The sequence below is a fragment of the Pleurodeles waltl genome, chromosome 10, assembly GCF_031143425.1.
Source record: "Pleurodeles waltl isolate 20211129_DDA chromosome 10, aPleWal1.hap1.20221129, whole genome shotgun sequence".
Classification (NCBI taxonomy): Eukaryota; Metazoa; Chordata; class Amphibia; order Caudata; family Salamandridae; genus Pleurodeles; species Pleurodeles waltl.
The window spans coordinates 284,737,337-284,757,676 of NC_090449.1; the positions used below are offsets into that span (position 1 = coordinate 284,737,337).

Genomic DNA, 20,340 nt, shown 5'->3' on the forward strand with positions numbered 1-20,340 from the left:
ACATAAATCACTTAGAACTTTTAGCGGTATTTCTAGCGCTGAAAGCATTTCAACCCATAATAACCCACAAATACATTCTTGTCAAAACAGACAACATGACAACAATGTATTACCTAAACAAACAGGGAGGGACACACTCGACACAGTTGTGTCTCCTGACACAGAAAATATGGCATTGGGCGATTCACAACCACATTCGCCTAATAGCACAATTTATTCCAGGAATTCAGAATCAGTTAGCAGACAATCTCTCTCGGGATCACCAACAGATCCACGAATGGGAGATTCACCCCCAAATACTGAACACTTACTTCCGAATTTGGGGAACACCACAAATAGATCTATTTGCAACAAAGGAAAACTCAAAATGCCAAAACTTCGCATCCAGGTACCCACAACATCAGTCTCAGGGCAATGCGCTATGGATGAACTGGTCAAGGATATTTGCGTACGCTTTTCCCCCTCTCCCACTCCTTCCATATCTAGTAAACAAGTTGAGTCAAAACAAACTCAAACTCATACTAATAGCACCAACATGGGCAAGACAACCTTGGTACACAACACTACTAGACCTTTCAGTAGTACCTCATGTCAAACTACCAAACAGACCAGATCTGTTAACACAACACAAACAACAAATCAGACATCCAAATCCAGCATCGCTGAATCTAGCAATTTGGCTCCTGAAATCCTAGAATTCGGACACTTAGACCTCACACAAGAATGTATGGAGGTCATAAGACACGCTAGGAAGCCTACCACTAGACACTGCTATGCAAATAAGTGGAAAAGATTTGTTTATTACTGCCATAATAATCAAATTCAACCCGTACACGCATCTGCAAAAGATATAGTAGGATACTTACTACATTTGCAAAAGTCAAAACTAGCTTTCTCTTCCATAAAAATACATCTTACTGCAATTTCAGCTTACCTGCAAATTACGCACTCAACTTCATTATTTAGGATACCAGTCATAAAAGCATTTATGGAAGGCCTAAAGAGAATTATACCACCAAGAACACCACCAGTTCCTTCATGGAACCTCAACATTGTCTTAACACGACTCATGGGTCCGCCTTTCGAGCCCATGCACTCTTGTGGAATGCAATACTTAACGTGGAAAGTTGCATTTTTGATTGCCATCACATCTTTAAGAAGGGTGAGTGAAATTCAAGCATTTACCATACAAGAACCATTTATTCAAATACAGAAGAATAAAATAGTTCTACGGACAAATCCAAAATTCTTACCAAAAGTTATCTCACTGTTCCACTTGAATCAAACGGTAGAATTACCAGTGTTCTTCCCACAGCCAGATTCTGTAGCTGAAAGAGCACTACATACATTAGACATTAAAAGAGCGCTAATGTACTACATTGACAGGACAAAACTAATTCGAAAAACAAAACAACTATTTATTGCCTTTCAAAAGCCTCATACAGGAAATCCAATTTCAAAACAAGGCATTGCTAGATGGATAGTTAAGTGTATTCAAACCTGCTATCTTAAAGCAAAGAGAGACCTGCCTATTACACCAAAGGCACACTCAACCAGAAAGAAAGGTGCTACCATGGCCTTTCTAGGAACTATTCCAATGAACGAAATTTGTAAGGCAGCAACATGGTCTACGCCTCATACACTTACCAAACACTACTGTGTAGATGTGTTAACTTCACAACAAGCCACAGTAGGTCAAGCGGTACTACGAACATTGTTTCAAACAACTTCAACTCCTATAGGCTGAACCACCGCTTTTGGGGAGATAACTGCTTACTAGTCTATGCACAGCATGTGTATCTGCAGCTACACATGCCATCGAACGGAAAATGTCACTTACCCAGTGTACATCTGTTCGTGGCATTAGTCGCTGCAGATTCACATGCGCCCACCCACCTCCCCGGGAGCCTGTAGCCGTTTAGAAGTTGATCTTGAACATTTGTAAGTTTGTAAATATATTACTTTAAACTTCATTATGTACATACATATTCACTCCATTGCATGGGCACTATTACTAGCATACACAACTCCTACCTCACCCTCTGCGGGGAAAACAATCTAAGATGGAGTCGACGCCCATGCGCAATGGAGTCGAAATGGGAGGAGTCCCTCGCTCTCGTGACTCGAAAAGACTTCTTCGAAGAAAAACAACTTGTAACACTCCGAGCCCAACACCAGATGGCGGGATGTGCACAGCATGTGAATCTGCAGCGACTAATGCCACGAACAGATGTACACTGGGTAAGTGACATTTTCCATATATATATATATATATATATATATATATATATATATATATGTTATAGTTATGTAGATTTCTATGCTTGTTCATACTTATGTTTTATATATGCGCGTGTTTTGTATCATATATGGTTATTATGGTACAATGTGCATAACTACTGCTCTCTACTCTGATTCAAGCATGTGAATCTGTGAAAGTTCCAATACTGGAGTAAGAAAATAAGTTATTTACCTGTAACTGTAGTTCTCCAGTATTGGAATCTTTCATAGATTCACATGCGACCCACCCACCTCCCCAGAGAAGCTCACTTCACCTTAGTTTCTCTCTCTATTTTTCCTTTCTTTAACGCACTTGTGCTTGGAAAATCTGAGGTGCTGAGGCTTCTCTCAGGAGGATTCTAGAGGGTGGTGTCGCCTGATTGGTGGATACTCAAGTTTGGTCCTTTTCCTAAAATGACTCTGATAGACTATTAAAGTGAAGAGGCCTAGGGCCTGTTTTTGTTAATATATTTTAACACTACTTGTGTTATTTATACCGGGGGCTCCCATCTCGACGACGGGGAATGATTCAAGCTTGTGAATCTATGAAAGATTCCAGTACTGGAGAACTACAGTTACAGGTAAGTAACTTGTTTTCTTCTGGTGCATTTATTCAACTGCAGATTCCACTCTGCCCTCCCTGTTTCATAGAATGATACATTTTTTGCATTTAAAAGGGTCCCAAACTTCAGATCTGCACACTGGCACCTCGGATTATTGTTGGGCTCCGCTTCTGTGGGCTTTGTCAAAGTCAAGAAATAAAATGACTTTTTTGTGCAGAGGTGGTACTTATATGTGGATCCATTGTCACTTTTGGGATAGACCAAAGTCAACCTGGAGCCACACTGTGTTTACCTATTGATGTGAATCTTTCAGATCCAAACTGGCACCTAAGGCTATTCGTAAGGTGAGGAGTCTGCAGTTAGGTAGAGTTTCAACCAGCAAAAGCATTAATCAAAGTAAGTGACTTGTTTTTTTAGCATTTACAAGGGAGCTAATAAAGCATGTAGATGGTTTATGACACCAGCTATGAAGCTTCTTGTGAGCTACGGACAGAGTATCTGGAGTATAGGTGATCCTCTCACATTACGAGCTATACTAGCAAGGCGCTGACTACTTCCCTGAAATCCAAAGCGTAGTCAAGAAAAGGTTAATTAGTGAGTCAGGAGTGACCTTGAACCAGTGTCTCACAGGAAAACCTATTTTGTGCTCTCATACTTGAAGACTGGCAGGTATTTAATACTTGCAGAGTGGTTATCTGAAAGTATCACTGGGTAGGTAAGTATAGGTTATCAATCAAACCAATCAGGCCTGAATAATTTTTGTCTTCCTAAGACGATTGTGTTGCGACTCAATTGAAGTGATATAATTGTTTCTTTTTCGAGGTTGCATCTGTATAGAGTAATATAAATGTTTGTATCACTGAGACGAAAGACATTCCCCAGACTTCTATGGCCAGGTCCCTCACTCATCATCTGTCCTCATCAGTTAATATTTTACATTAAAGGTAGATTTATGTAAAGCTAGTGTGCAATTAGGAGTGCTTATGATCTAGCACTAGTGTTTCACACATGTCAGCTAAAGCAGATTATGGAGTTTCCACAGGTACAACCTTTCTTTTATTTACGTTTTAGGGAGAAGGCTAGCATGGTTATCCCTGAAGAGCGGGAAGGCAGAGATGACACCAACCAGGACCTGAGGAGAGATGATTCTTCTGCAGTTGTTACTGCAGACACAAGAAAAGCAGGTTAGTACCTTCATGTCCCAAGTGGCTTCTATACATGTTGCCCACAAGTATGTTCCTTCATCATTTTGCATCCCAGACAAACTATTGAAATTCATGATCTAGTGATGCATCTTTTTTTCAAAATTCAAAAAGGCATATTACCATCAAAAGGACCAAAAGATATATTATCCAGTTGTCTATGTAGTTTAGCTTTGCCTGTGGCTTAAAGAGGGATTCTAGAGGAACTGTAAGAGGCTATTCAAACACTTCTGAAGAGCTGCTTTTCTACACATTTCCTGTGAACATCACTTCAGGACTGTCCATGGTTACATTGTGTGTGTGAGTAATTTGCATACAATTTCGTAGGTTTATCCTATAGATAACTATAGTTTTCACTAACGCACTTAATTTCTAGAACACCTCCTTACACGCCAACTTAATTAATTTTGCTCTACGATGGTCACATTTCTGTTTGTACTTATGAATCACGAGTCAGTAATTTATAGACCTACTGTGTTGTCTGTATAGTGTAGACTGTAACCTAACAGGATCCATCACTCTATTTGTGTCTGCACAATGTTATGAACTGGAAACTACACAAACATGTCATGTCACAAATGTTGGCCAGCAAGTGTTAGGGAAAACTCGAATCTAATACATAACAAAGGCACTTTGAGACTTAATAAAAGTTGCAAAGTCAAGGAATGTATAAAGCTGATTGTCAGTGCTTCTCTACCTCCGAGGGTGTGATTCCTGTTTTAAGTATGCAAATGGTCAAGTAGTATTGAGGCTCATTGGCATGGAGGGTTTTTGTTAGAAAGTTGAATCTCTAATGGAGTTTATGAGGAACATAATCCTATGCGAAGATAAAGGGAAGTTCCACAAGGCCCTCCCTCATTAGCGTGTGTGCGTAATTACTTGACTCACAAGATTTGAAGAATAGTACGGATCCCAATCAAAAAAAGACTAATGTGCTTGGTCGTTCTGTTTGTTGCCTTGGAGCTTTCTACATCTTTTGCTTCTCTTTGGCCTCTTGAATGCAGAGTGTTTAGCTGGAACCAGCCTTTGTGATTTTTCTTACGCCATTTCAGTTTTACATTTTCAAGCTCCACCAAGTGTTAGTTCTCTTGGTGTTTTTTTAGGGCAAGCGTGCAAGTGCTTTGACCTGTTGCAAGTATAACACCCATCTCACGCCATCACTTTAATTCGTTCCTGGGCTTCCCTTTCCAAAATAACTTGATCTCATTGGTGAATGCTTTACTTTTGTCCCGCCTTCAGGCAGTTTTTGTCACACCTTGCAGGCTGCCCTGTTACATGGATTATTGCACGGCTGTCAATATACTTCAGCGTGGGTGAACATTTTTTTTTTTCTTTCTTTTGTCTCTCCCCTTCGTGCTGCATGATGGCCATGGCTCTCACAGTGTAAACAGGCACAACAGCGTGAACTCGATTAGCGGTACTGGAGCGATGGTCACATTGTTCACAGTTACCAAATCAAAGTAATTTCTGGTGGCTCTTCCTTTAAAACACTTGAAATTGGTAAATGCTTTACGTAAAACAGAAATCCTCAAAGCGAAAGCAGCTCTCCTGGCACAGCGGGAGAGTCGATAATACAATATTCACTGCACTCTGGAAACTCGCCCCATAACGCTTTGCAGGGCATTACTTTTACAAAACATTTTTGCATATAACGCAGCCTGTGGTGGCCCTAGGACAATGGGACCACCTACAAAACTTTGAGCACAATGTACTCTTTCTGTCTATATCATCACGGGGTCCCCACACTAGGTTAGTGGTGACCCCAAAATAATAACCCCTCACACCATTCAGTCTTTTTAAGCACTCTCATGGCTAGAAATTTTGTTTTACAGCTGGGAATAGCTTGTGTTTTAAGGGCATTGCTATAGGCCTGCTACCCCTGAAAATGTGTAATGCACTATGCTCTTTAGGGGCTGATTATATGGTTACACTGCATTATTTAATGCCATTTTCTTTTTGTGTGTTATGCCCTCTAGGGACTAACTGTTTAGTTACATGGCTGTTTCTTACAAATGCTTTTTTCATTGTGTTGTCCTCTCGGGCTGCTCTAAGCATTACAGTCATATCAATATATGCGTGGCATGGAACCTTGCTTTGCAGGGCATTACTCTTACAAAACATTTGTGCTCATAACTCAGCCTGTGGTGATCCTCGTACAATGGACCCACATTAAAAACATTGACCACAATGTGCTCTTTCTGTCTACATCATCTCTGGGTCCCCACACTATGTTAGTGAAAATAATAGCCCCTACCACCATCCACTCATGGCTGGAGCTTTAGTTTTACACCTGGGAGAAGTTATGTTTTATAAGCCTTGTTTGTATTATCATTGTAATAGGCCTCCTAGCCTTGGAAGTGTGTAATACACTAAGCCCTCTAGGGGTAAATATATGGTTACACTGCCTTACTTTCTCCTATTCTGTTTTTATTGTGGTGTTCTCTACAGGCTGTTCTGAGCATTGCAGTGAACATACTATAATATTTGTGGCACGAAAACGTGCCACATAAACATTTTGTTGCTCATAACAGCCTGTGGTGGTCCTAGAACAATGAGACCACCTTCAAAACGCTCTTTCTGTCTAAATCATCTCTGGTTCCCCACACTAGGTTAGTGGGGACCCCAAAATAATAACCCCTCCCACCATTCTTTGTCTTTTAAGCTTTTTCATGGCTATCACGCTTGTTTTACAGTCTGGAGAAGTTTTGTTTTAAAAGCCATTTTGGTAATATCATTGTAGTAGGCCTGCTAGCCCTAAAATGCCATCTAGGGGCTAAGTATATGGTTACACTGCATTACTTTCTCCTATTTATTCATTGGGGTTGTGCTCTCTAGGGGCGAACAGTATGGTTAAATGACCATGTTTCTTACAAATAGGATTTTTGTTATGGTGCCCTCTAGGGGCTGTTTTGAGCATTACAGTCTAATGCCAAAAGTTTAATTCTGATAAGGGTTTATATGATAATGATAATGATAATTATATATGTTTTCAATAAACTCTCCTTATTTCAATTATGACCATGAGTCAGGCCAGCCTAACATATTTATTACACTATGACTGTTTCAACACTTGTGATATGTTTGGGTGACCCTTCTAGTTTATTTCTCTTCTGTGGCTGGCTTGTGTCTTTTTTTGGCAGGGGATTGGGGTGGGGGCGTTGTGTTAGCCAGCCAGCACCTCTGATGGCGGGGTGGTGAAAGTGGTATTCTAATGGAATTTGCATGGCAGATTTAAATTAGAATGCTAAGTGGCAACATTTTCATTTTTTGCTGCAGATAGTGGAAGAAGGTAAATGGAAGTGCTTTAGTTATATGCAGGGCCACTGGAAATATATGGCAGGAAAAGTGAAATTATGAGACAGGGTTGACCAATTTATGTGGCAAGAAAAGTCCAGTTATGAATTTACTATGCCAATAGCTCTAACTCAAGCAAGTGTGAGACCTATTGCATTGCAGGTGCTTGTTCTAACTTTGCCAGCTATCACACTTTTCTGCTTTCTATCATATTATACACTTGAAGGGGATAGGTCTAGCAAGCGTTGTACTATATTCTCTGCTCACCTTGTTGACCTTTTAAGGTTACATGAACGAGCTACAAAGCTAAGCTGTGCTGGACTCTTCTCTTGTAAATCAGAAAATGCATTTGCAGTCCAAAACCCATCAGATGCATATAGGTATAGGAGTTAGTCGCAACCTTCAAAAGGATTGCATGTAATTGTGTTGTTTCTTTTAGGCGGCTGTTGTAGAAGACCACCCTAGGGACATGATTTGTAATTGTGTTGTTTCTTTTAGGCGGCTGTTGTAGAAGACCACCCTAGGGACATGATTTGTAATTATGCTACCTAGTCTGTACTCCCAGAGTGTGTTAGAGCAAGCCTTGGCCCCCATGGTGACTGTGATAATCCGTAGCTGTGTTCTTGTCTGATGGCATTGCCAAGGGAGGCCATAAACCTTTTGCACAGTCTTTTGCTCCATGTGCAGTGGCATTGTGTGGTAATATTGCAAATGTTGCTGTACATTGTGAAGATGTGGAGCCCATAGAGTTCAAAGGAGAGGTCGGTCAGCAAGGTATGACTGGCAGCAACATCATGATGCAGAAGTCAGAAGCAGGCAAGGTGCATGTAGTTGCTACAAATGTAGAAAATGGTACGAATGTGCCTGGAGAACACAGTCCAACAGTGTAATAGTGTTAGTGTATTGTGCATTCCGAGGCAGGAGGTATTTAGATACTCCTGGAATCGACTTGTTGAGTATTGTTTGTTGAAATTAAACAATTATGGCTGACATTAGTGACCTCCCATGTGTAGAAGAAAGGAACTGAGTACATTACGGTGTACTGAGCAATATTTTAACCTATGAACTAGCGATATGCCTAGTTTCTTTTAGATAATATAAGGAGAATATTTGTTTCTTTTCATGATTTGTTTAATTGAATTTCCATGACCCAGAACGGAAAATGGAAGACTATATTTGTGTGGGGCCGCGTGTTTGCTTAATTTCAGTCTTGAGAGTAGGAAAGTGTTATTCTTACCTGTTTCAGCCCAAGGGGCAACAGTTTTGAGAACTTTCCAGCACATGGGAATGATGAACATGAATTAAAAGTATAATAATGAGACATGTCTCAGAAGGTTGGATACATGTTTTTATTACAAGCTGACTGTGGTTCTTGAGGGGTCTTTTTTAATAGGCGGTGAGCTCAGCAGCCTGGGGAGTATGTGGAATGATGCATCTCTGGTGTAATAATGTTAACCACAACATGTGCTTTGGGCCACAGTTTGAAGGCATTGTAAAGGTTGGAACATGAGAAGGATGTTTAATAGTGAGCAGAGTGTTATAGGAGTGCTAGTTTCCACCATCTCAGAAGAGCTTTAGGAAGTTTATGTGGGCGTTGGTATTTCTTAGGCTTTTCTACCTTTAGATTTGCCTCCGGGGTTAAGATATGCATGTGGTGCATAAAGGCAGCTGGAGAAGTGGATTGGAACAGACTGTGATGCAGCCTATAGTGATCGTTTAGTGGCACTTGTAAGTCTTTTTGTACATTACAATTTCCCTCAGAAACGTTATGATTCTACAGAAATTGTACATTTTCTTAAGGTTTATTGGCTTTATCTGGTCCCAAAGATGGTTAATATTATTTTCTACGTAGAACCAGGGAACGGTCAACTCATCTGTACAAAACGAAAACCTAAATATAGTAAAATAAATATTTGTCACTGTAAGGAGGAAAGTTGCCAACACTGTAAGCGTTGTCACCACCATTTTTCCTTTGTCCCCGAAGTACCACTCGTATGTTTTGCATTTTTTGCAACAGCATGAGGGGTTCCTAATTACTAGGTCCCAAAGTGCAGAATGATGCCCTTAGCTTCACCACATGGTTGGAGATCCTCCATCCATACGAAGAGGATGGTCTCCCTTAGCCACCTTGTACAACAAGCCAGGGCTTGCAGATTAATTGTAGTTTTTGGAGGTCTCTGGTCCACTCAGAGAAGTTGGCTTTTGGGCTCCCTTATAGTTTCTAGACTAACAAGGGCCACTTTATATGCACATTTTGTTAATTGCATATATTTTCTGTGCATATTTTGTGCAATCTGCGCAGCTGTGACCCTTGTGAACAGTAATGTGTATGATTTATAACCAAACGATTCATAATAATTTATGTTGCTTGTTATCCTCTGTTTGTGAACATTTATCATAATGCAAGACTGTAATTTGCAAGATGGAGAATGAGTCCTGCCCACCACTGTCAACACAACCACCGGTTCTTTTGCCTGCTCTTCCTTCATTTTAGCTAGTCCGGAGGGGTTATATGTAGCTTCCCACCAAAGAATCCCATTGAAGGTGCTGCATCCGTTTGTTAGGTGGCTAACCTGATGCATGGATCTCTGTTGTACATTTTGAGTCCTGCCTAGGCTCTGGCCGTCTATCTGGCATGTCTTGCGACAGTCGAGGTCAAAGGACCCCTTCTGTACCAGTGTGTAAGCATAGTAACTCAGACACTGTTCGCTTGCTTTGCAGCACCCTTAACACTGTTGATGCCGTATTGTTTGCTTTCTGGCACATTATTTAACTGTTCACCAACATTTAGAATTAAATACCTGAAAAGATACAAATTATCCTTTTTTGACGGGAAGCTTGTGATACTCCATTTTGAGAGACAGAGACAGATTACATAAATGTCTGCAATCATTAATTGCTTGCAACCCTAGTAATTTTGTTTCTTAAGGATTCTCCTAACAGGAGATTGCTACCTTGTGAATCTTTCAAGGAGCAAGACTGGATCCATAAACTCCATAACCTCTGCACGCCTGGTGGCATCATCTCTCTCTGTCGCCACTTGTCTTGTCTCAGGATTTATGGATGCAGGGACACACATACATGCCTCCCCTATGTGCACTGTCATTGGTTGCTCCTTAACCGTGCCCTTTGACACAGATCTAGTGCTCCAGTATTAATATTTCTTGGTTACTTTACTTAGGTTTTTTTCTTCCCAAAAACATCTTTCCCGCATGCAGGAATGTCTCTCCCCAAAATATCAAGAATTAAACCAATGGCTCCCAACCTTTTGACTTCTGTGGATCCCCACTTTATCATTACTGGAATCCGGGGACCCCCGCTGAATCATTATTGGAATCCGGGGACCCCTACTGAGTCATTACTGAAAGCTGGGAACCTAATCTCTTTATATTATTTCATTTTCTAAGCAGTCACGGACCCCTGAGGAGGCTTTGCGGACCCCCAGGGGTCCACGGACCACAGGTTGGGAATCACTGGATTAAACAATGATATATTTGTCGCAAGCATATGTGGGTCACACCTCAGCACCAAACATGATTCTAAGTCCTGCGGCAAATGGCACTGATTCATCCAAAGGCCAACAGAGTTTGGGTAGCAAGAATCTGTGTAGCCTAGCACAATAAGTGGGGTGGTTCCTGCTCTACGTTTTGAGGTAATTTCCATTTCTTTTCCTTTTCAACATCATCAGGTAAGTCCAAGATAAAGACAGAAGATGAGAAACCATAACAAATCCTAGTGAGGCACTTATTCTGCTTGACGCTAGTGTGCCAATCAAAGGTCTCTGAGCCGACATTCGAAATAGTTGGTTTAGAGGTCAGAGGCCGTTGTCAATGCCAGATCCATTGAGGGCCCCAGTCGGACTTTCACTGGTGGGTCCTTCCTTAACACAAATTGCTTTGCTTGCCAGTAACCTGTCCAGCTGTGGCACCTGGCCACGTCGCGACTCCTTCGACGCATACCTTGCCAGTTCATGTATTTGTTGGAACCTTGGTTCCATAGGCACCTGTACCACTATCAGCCCCAACTCAGATTGTGTATTTGAACTGGAGTTAGCTGGGGTGCCTCCCATGACTTGCAATACTATCATCAAAGTACAACTCTCTGTTGAGGATGACTTTCCTTCTGTCCTCCTACCTTGGCAACAGTACTTCAGGAGGTACTCTTTAGCTTCTAATGCTCCTCAAGGTCTGGTGCATGTTCCGAAAAAGGAAGATAGTAATAAGGAGGACAACCCATTTCTTCCCAACTTCTCATTACACTAATGCTGAATTGTATCTTAATCTTCAAAATGCCGTTGGATCACGCACTTTCCTAGGGACCGAATTGAATTTCCCTTGGTGCCACTGACATACAAAAGTGCCCCTTATGTAGTGGTCATACACAGAGCTGTGGTGGTGTTAGATTTACTGTTGTGTATACTTTAATTATGCTAATGAAGCTACTAGATTTGGGTGGCAGAATCACCTGGATTGTGGGTACCGAGTAAGATTCCACACCATATGACGCCTGTCGGCCAGTCTGGGTTCTCCGGCTTACTAGCAGCGCCTCATCTCTGGCCGAGATGATTGTGGCAACCGGGCACATGACAAGAGAGACTCCTCACGGGAACCATTGACAATCGGATCTCATCCCTTTCTCTCAGTTTCCAGAATAACACACAGGCAAAGACTACAGAGGCAGAATATAGTTCAATATGGATTTATTGAAGTAACTGCTTCTTAGATAAAAAAGCATGTATTGCAATAACGAGGATGATAAAAAAAAACAATAAAAACAAGCAGGTGACTAAAAGAGTGAAACACAAAAAACTATCCTACCATACTGTCACTAGGAGTGATCTATATTTCTCCTGGCTACACTATGTTTGAGCACAGTATAATAAGCCTAATCCGCCCTTCAGTTTTCCCCCGGGAGTACATCATTCCTCATCCCTGGAGGAAAAAGCTGGTAGTCTAGAGAGAGACTGTCCCCATGTGGATCAGGGGTCGGCCGTCTAAACAAGTAGCTGTAGCGATGCAAACTGCAATCAGCATACGGTCATGGTCATCTGACTGGAATCTCCCACTAACGTGTGTGGGACAAAGGGGTGTTTTTATAATAAAACAGCTGACATTCTAAGAAATGGTCCCCACATATGAGTGTGTGTTTTTCTGTGAATGTTGAGGACACAACATACCACATTTGTCAGCAACCCTATCTGACTGTAGCCTTGGAGAAAACACAAAGTGAAATAAATGTCCTACTAAGAACGTGATGCTTTTCTAGGCGAACTAACAATAAGATAAGGAGAATAAAACAGCACCGCAAATGTGGCCATTGCTAGACAAATAAAACAATGCTGAATAAAATTTAACTAGGTTAAAGTGCACAGCGGATGGCCTATTTAGCTAAAACATCGTGGCTAAAATAGCTATACAACGTTACAGTTGCCTACATTGAAGGCTAAAGTTAACCGTTTGATGAAATTTCTCTGATTAGCTAATTTACTTAAGAGCCCTTACTGCCCGAGTCCCTTTTGGTAGTTCGGTCTTTGTTCAACCCCTTGCTCATCCCCATCAATTACTTACTCCATTGCACAATGACATATACCCTTACTAGGTGACTCAACCTTCCCGATGCAGCACCCTGTTCCAGAGAGCCTTACTGTTTAGGACTCCTTGTGCAAAATCAGTCCAGATATTTTCCCCACTTTACCACTGTCCAGAGAATCGGAGAATATAGACCCTGTGGGCAAGAGTGTCTTCTCTTTGACAAACCCTGTGTTTAATCAATGAATGCAGTATGTCTGTTGGGCCACTACAGCCATTACCTTGGGCAGGGTCAATACAGTTCTGTTTTTCTCTGCTCAAAGAATATTGAATTGATTTTACAGACAGTACAGAATGGCCAGAACTTGTCAAAGTACATTTTGATGTCATACCTGAATACAACAAATTATGTGGCCCATACAATTGGAACAAGTATTTTTATCCAACATCCCGCTTGGATGTGTGGCACTAATGAACATGCTCTTTGATGAATTCAAGCTTTATGACGAGAAAGTACATTAATCAGCTTTAAACTAGAATGCTTTCAAAATGGCAGAGCTATGTCTTGTTCTATTAGGCTACTGCCTCCCCCCTCCCTGCCAGTTCCTCCATTAGTATCTTAAGTTCAGCGTATACTCCAAGGGCCAGCTTATTGCCAAGACAGCTCTTGCAGCCTATCCAGCAGTCAGTCGACCTTTTCGTGGCTAATGGGGAGGAGCACTAGTAGTGTACAAGGCAACCATCAGATGTAATAGTCCTTCTATACCAATCCCTATTAGTTCCTCCTTCAGTTAGCACTTGAGGCTAGTGGGGCCAGGAATCTACATAACCTTCCCAGCTGTTATTCAGTTACTTTGGTTCTAATTGTCCAGTATTGGTTACCCACTTCCCTTCTTGGTTACTCTTCCCCATGTTACTCCAATTCTTGGCTAAATGTCAGCAGATCATGCCAATATGCTCTTCTGAGAAGTGCTAATATTCCTAGCCACTGGCACAATCAAAGTGATGCCTGAGGTAGGTAGAGTAAGGTTTTGGATGCTACTCCTGTTACTTCCTCATCTCCAAGAAGGGGGATGGACGTCGAGACTGATTTTAAACTTAAGGCTTTTGAACACCTTTCTCAAGAAGAATTTCAAAGTGATGACACTTGCTTCAGGTCCTGTTAGCTATGGCTCAGTGGACTGGATGATGTCCCAGGAGTTGTTGAATGCATGTTTGTGTGCCAATCCTGCATTAATACAGGAAATATATCCACTTTGGTGTGGTGGCAAAGCATTCTCCTTCCCTTCGTCTGTACTTTGGCTGCTTGAGTGTTTACAAAGGTCATGTTGGTGGGTGTGGCCCATCTTCATAGGTCAGGGATTCATTTATTCACCTTCCTCAATGACTGGCTATTGAAGCCAGCTTGCCTCAGCTGGTGTTAGTCCACCTACAGGAGAATGTTATTGCTGTTCACCCTTGCATAGAGGGTTCCCTTTATAGCTGCCATCCTTGTCATGGTAATATCAGGTCCTGGACATTCAGGCTATCATCCTTCTTTTTTGGAGCTAGAGTTTTTGTTCTGGTCTCAACAGTTGTGAGGTGGACATCTGGCATATGTTTCTGGCATCTCAGATATGCCAACAGGTGTCACACATGATCAGATTGCTACTCATGTGGCACACCTGTTGGCAGATGTGAGTGTTTCAGTGGAACTTTTACCTTTGATGAGCCAATCATTGGGTGTTTTGTTTTTTAGGAGAGACACATTGGACGAAGTGGCTCAAGACATTCAGTGGTGGATGCCAACCTGACATGCTGCAGACTGTTCTCACTGTTCTCCAGTGAGCTGCCTGTACATTACCCTCTTCCTTGTCAAGCTGGTACCTAGAACTTGTGCATCCTTTCTTTCGAAATTTGCGTCCCCCTTTTCATGTTTGGATTCCCATCAGACTATCCATGTCTTTCTCTTTGCACATTCCTCTAAAAAGCAGCAGAGGCTACACCGAGTGGATTCTTACAAGTGTTTAGCTTTTGTGTTGATAGGACTGAGGAATACCGAATGGTTGATCATATCATTATGGAATGTGGATGTCTCAATTATATTTACAGCAGCTTTAACGACTGCTTAATAAACCCATTTGAGGTTACATCATTTTATAACAAGAACAATTTCCACCCTGTTCTGCCACACAAGTGGAGTTCCTAATATGTAGCAAAGGGTGCCGAACTAAGAATAAACGTCTTAAATTCACCAACGCCATGAGGATAATTTCTTGGGTTTCTGTCTTGTTTCACTTATGAAATGTGAATTTACTCCAGTATTGGAACTTTCATAGATTCACATGCTTGAATCCTTCCCCGTCTTCAAGATGGGAGCCCCCGGTACATCAAAACAGCTAATCATACAGGCTACTCCAAAGAAAAAAAGGCTTAAGCCTTCACTTTAGTAGCCTATCCTCATTGTTATGAACAAAAGGACAGAAACAAGGCCCAGCCAATCAGGCCTCCCCTCCCTCTAGAACCCTCCTGAGAGGAGCTCCCTTCCCTCAGATTTTCTACCGCACGTCGTGCTATAGAGTCTCCATTGAGCTCTGCTCATTCAACACTTCTGAGAAGTTCATTTTCGATGTTTTTCTTCAGAAAAAGGATTTTTCTACAGCAAGTAAGGTGTCTTCTTCTTACCTTGCTAAAGAGAACTCTGTTTTGGGAAAAATTCACCATGTCAGATAAAGAGAAGAAAAGCCTTTTCAGAGCCTGTAAGACCTGTGGGAAAAAGAGGCGTCACTCTGAGGACCCACACAGGGACTGTATTTACTGCTTCTACCCAGACCATGTGACCAAAGACTGCAAGGTCTGCAGGACCTTCTCTAACAAAACCCTCAAAGACAGAGAGGGTAGACTACTAATTTGGCTCCAGAAACTGAAGTCCAGATCTAACCCAGTGTCTGGCTCTGACAGTGAGGAATCTACAACTTCCTCCAGAAAGCAACAGAAAAGAGGCAGATCTCCTCGACCTCACTCAGAAGATCTTCCCAGAAAGGCTCACAGGAAATCCAAGAGGGTGTCCTCTAAACCTGGAAGTCCTTCCAGTTCTCCTCACAGGAATTCTGTTTCTTCAAAAAGGCACTCAAAAGAAAGATCGGTCTCCTTAGAGCGCAGCAAAAGAGCCTTTTCTGAGCATCCAACACCACCTCCTGTGGTGAAACATGTTTTTAAGAGGCCATCTGGAAAATCTACGACAACGACATTGTCGACGAGAACACCGTCGATGGCGGTGTCCAAAGGTATCTGCACAGCATCGTTGTTGACTGCTACTACTTCTACAATCTCTATCGCGTTGTCCTCTTCATCGACGATCGTGTCGACGGCGGCGTTCATGGTTGCCTCGCCCATTGCCTCTCCTTCATCCATGATACTGCCTGTGAGAACGCAGCGGTGGCTCTATCGTCGTCGTTTTCCTCATCAATGAGAGTTTCTCCATCAATGTCTCCATCGGCGCTGCCGTCGGCGACGCTGATACCGTGGACGATGCCGTCCGTGATGCCGACGAGTGTACTGTCTACATTCCCGTCGATGATGTCATCCGTGTTGCCATCGACGATGCCATCGACGATGCCGTCGGCGATGCTGTCAACGAGGGTTAAGACACAAGAAGTCTTCTTTCCTTTCACCGTTGGTAACACCTCCAGGTACAGTTTGAGCCTTGGTACCTACGCATCTGCTGGAGCAAGAGGACTCAGATGATGAGGGACATTTCGGGGTAGCTCATAGCCCATCAGAACTGCACGTCAAGTGTCAGGATATAGAGGACGACACCCAGCATGATCCGCAATCTTACTACCCGTAATCCCACCAGGATCCTTATCAGAAGCAGATGGTTTCCCTGCCAGGATCACTCATAGCTGATCTACAGCTTATGTTAGACGACTACAGGAAGCGGTTTCCACCAGCTGGCTTGGAAATTCAGCAACCTGTTGCATCCTCTATACCTTCTACCCCTGTCCATCCAGGAATCCAAATATCCCAGGGACCACCACAAACACCGGTTTCCAGTCCTGTGCAGGATTTGTCCACCTCTGAAGATGATGATGATGATAGAGAGGAAGGAGAGGGGCCGGACGCAATAACTGAATGGGATGACTATCAAAATTCCGACTTCTTCCTCTCCCTCTCCGATTCCTGTGGATTCCCCCTCCGGGTGACAGTGGCGGTTTCCACAACCTACAGGAAATAGCTGCTAAAAGATTTGAGTTGCCTATGCCCACAAAACGGATGGACTGTTTTTTGTACGATTTTAAGGAGCCCTTTAAAAGAACGTTAAATCTATGCCGATTGTGGACTATATCTGGAATGAGGGCATTAAAGTTATGAAGAACCCGGCCACAGTCACCCCAGTTCTACCTCGCCTTGATAAGAAGTATAAGGCACCTGAAGATTCTCTAGCCTGCCTCACGGGCCATCACAGACCCGACTCAGTAATTGCTCAGGCGCCTCAACGCAGATCAAGGAACCCTTCAGCACCAATCTCTGCCCCACCTGACAAAGAGGGTAGGAGATTAGACAATATAGGAAAACTTTTTTTGTTATTGGCTTAGCTTATTATTCGAGCTTCTAACTCTCTGGCTATCTTAGGCAGATATGGGCTGACATTGCGCCCTATTTGGATCAACTGCCTGAAGACTGTAAATCAGAAGCAAAGAAAGTATTGCAGGAAGGAGAGAGATCTTCTGCAGAAATTATAGACTGCTCTGTGGACATCGCTACTACGGCTTTCCGTCAGATGGCAGGTTCTGCTGTTCTCAGAAGGCAAGGTTGGCTCCGAGCGACTTCATTTAGGCCTGAGGTCCGAAATAAGATCCTTGACCTCCCCTTTGATGGTGAAGCCCTTTTTGGGAAACACATTGATGATGCCCTTCAGTCAATCAAGACTAACACAGACACAGCCAGGTCCCTAGGTACCCTGCAGTTTAAAAGGCAGCCTTTCCGTGGAGCTCGAGGCCGTGGCTACTCATCGTACGGACCAGGGTTTCAGCAGTACAGATATCCTTCAGTCTCTGCGACATCCCATTCCTTTTGTCCTCAATTCCAACAGAGAATGCCTCAACAGGCGACTTATTTGAGAGTTTCCCAGAGAGGAAAAGCTGGAAGACAACCAAAAGACGCAGGCCGTAGACAATGACTTGCTATCGTCTCCTGCTACAAACCTTCACTTGTGTTCAAAACTAGGGTGAAGGATTTCCCTCTACTTCCACAATTGGCAGAAGATAACATCAGATCAATGGGTCCTAAATCTCATACAGTTTGGCCATACCCTGGAGTTTTTTCACTACCCCCACCCTACAAAGCCCCCCCTTCCTCGAAAGGTGAAGCACTTGCATCTGCTCAAGCAGGAGGTCGAGTCCAAGCTTCTCAAGGGAGCTATAGAAAAGGTTCCACATCGGGAGAGAGGAAAGGGTTATTACTCCTGATTCTTCTTAGTCCAAAAGAAGCAGAAAAGTTGGCGCCCAGTTTTAGACCTCAGGGATCTCAAAATTTTTCTAAAAAAAACAATCATTCCGTATGATCACCTTATCAGACATCCTGTCCCTTCTAAATTCGGGGGATTTCATGGCCACCCTCAATTTACAGGACGCATATTTTCATATCCCTATTCATCCCTCCCACAGAAGATATCTCAGATTTGCTGTAGTCGGAGACCATTACCAGTTCAAAGTCTTGCCCTTCGGCCTGAAGTCGGCTCCCAGGATCTTCAACAAGTACCTGGCTCAAGTGGCAGCTTTTCTCAGGAGGCAAAACCATCAAGTCTTTCCGTATCTGGACGACTGGATGGTCAAAGCCAGATCCAGATCTCAGGCGCAGAAGTCCACAAGAGCTTGTATCGAGCTGTTCACGAGCCTGGGCCTAACGGTCAATCGCGAAAAATCAGCGTTCCAGCCCTTAAGGAGAAGAACTTTTCTAGGGGCAGAACTGGACACTTCCACCAACAAGGCAGCCCCTACAGAGGACAGACAGAGAAAACTCATCTCCCTCGCGAAGCGTTTACAAAAAAGAAAGTACATTTCAGTTCACCTATTCAGGTCCATGATAGGGATGATGTCCTCCTGCATTCCTCTGGTACCTTTCTGTCATCTAAGAATGAGACCCCTCCAGGAGCAGTTAGATGTTCAATGGGCACAAGCCATGGGGTCTTTCGACAATATCAGGATAACGAGGCCCATGATGCTCTCTCTAGCTTGGTGGACTCAGGAGTCTCACTTAGCGAAAGGACTTTCTTTTCTCCCCCCAACTAGCACCTTGGGTGATAACTACAGACGCTTCTCTCGAAGGATGGGGTGCTTTACTCCAACACCTGCAAGTAAGAGGCAAATGGAAGCCGCATCAGAAAGTCTTTCATATCAATTACCTCGAATTGAAGGCTGTTCGACTAGCGCTTTGCGCTTTTCTCCTGAAAATAAAAGGTTCCTCAGTTCTCATCCGTACGGACAACACAACGACAATGCATTACATAACCAAGCAGGGAGGAAACAGGTCTCTACTCTTATCGAGAGAATCTCAGCGCATTTGGGAATGGTCTATCAGCCACAAAATAAGTCTTTGACCGGAACATGTCCCAGGTATACAGAACGTCATTGCGGATTCCCTGAGCAGATCACGGTCGTCCAACCACGAGTGGGAATTGGACCAGGAAGTCTTGAATCAGGTTTTCGCCTGATGGGGGAAACCGAACTTAGATCTCTTCGCCACCCCGCAGAATGCGAAATGCCACTTCTTCGTAAGTCGGGATCCACATCGGGGCTCTAGGGGGAATGCGTTTTCCATGGCATGGTCAGGAATTTATGCCTACGCTTTTCCTCCCATTCCCCTGATTCCAAGGGTTCTGGCGAAGATCAGGATCGAACACTGCAAGCTCCTTCTGATTGCTCCAGCATGACCTCGTCAGTTTTGGTAAACGGAACTCCTTCACCTCTCGCAGAGCCGCAGCATCCCTCTACCAGCTATACCCTCCCTACTTACGATGAATGAGGGCCAAGTTCTCCACCCAGAACGGGCTTCGCTTCACTTGACAACCTGTCTCCTGAACATCATGAGTTTGCGCATCTAGATTTGCCATCGGATTGCAGGGCCATTCTTGCCAGAGCTGTAGCTGAGAGTACCAACAAATGTTATTGCCTGAAGTGGAAGAGATTCGGCTCTTGGTGTGCTCGGGTCCAGGTGCACCATTTTTCGTCATCACCGCAGCAGATTTTACCTTATCTTCTGCTCCTAGCCAAATCGGGTTTGGCGATTTCTTCAATTAAAGTTCACCTGGCAGCAATTTCTTGTTATAGGCGTACAGAGAACAAGCCTCCCCTGTGGTCGGCGAGAGTCATAAAACTGTTTCTGAAGGCTCTGTTCAGGTCCTTCCCTCTGGGACGGCCTCCACCTCCTTCATGGCACCTTAATTTGATCTTGTCTCAATTAATGAAACCACCGTTTGAGGCAATCCACAAG

At 43.2% G+C, this 20,340-nt stretch overlaps 1 protein-coding gene across 3 annotated transcripts in view; it reads left to right on the plus strand.

Annotated features, from left to right (window-relative positions):
- ERCC4 (ERCC excision repair 4, endonuclease catalytic subunit) overlaps positions 1-20,340 on the plus strand; it is a 232,308-nt gene that overhangs the window by 202,793 nt on the left and 9,175 nt on the right. For all 3 annotated transcript variants that reach the window (XM_069210419.1, XM_069210420.1, XM_069210421.1), the window contains one exon: positions 3,915-4,027. In XM_069210419.1, coding sequence (XP_069066520.1) covers positions 3,915-4,027 — 113 coding nt within the window. The remainder of the gene's footprint in view (positions 1-3,914; positions 4,028-20,340) is intronic.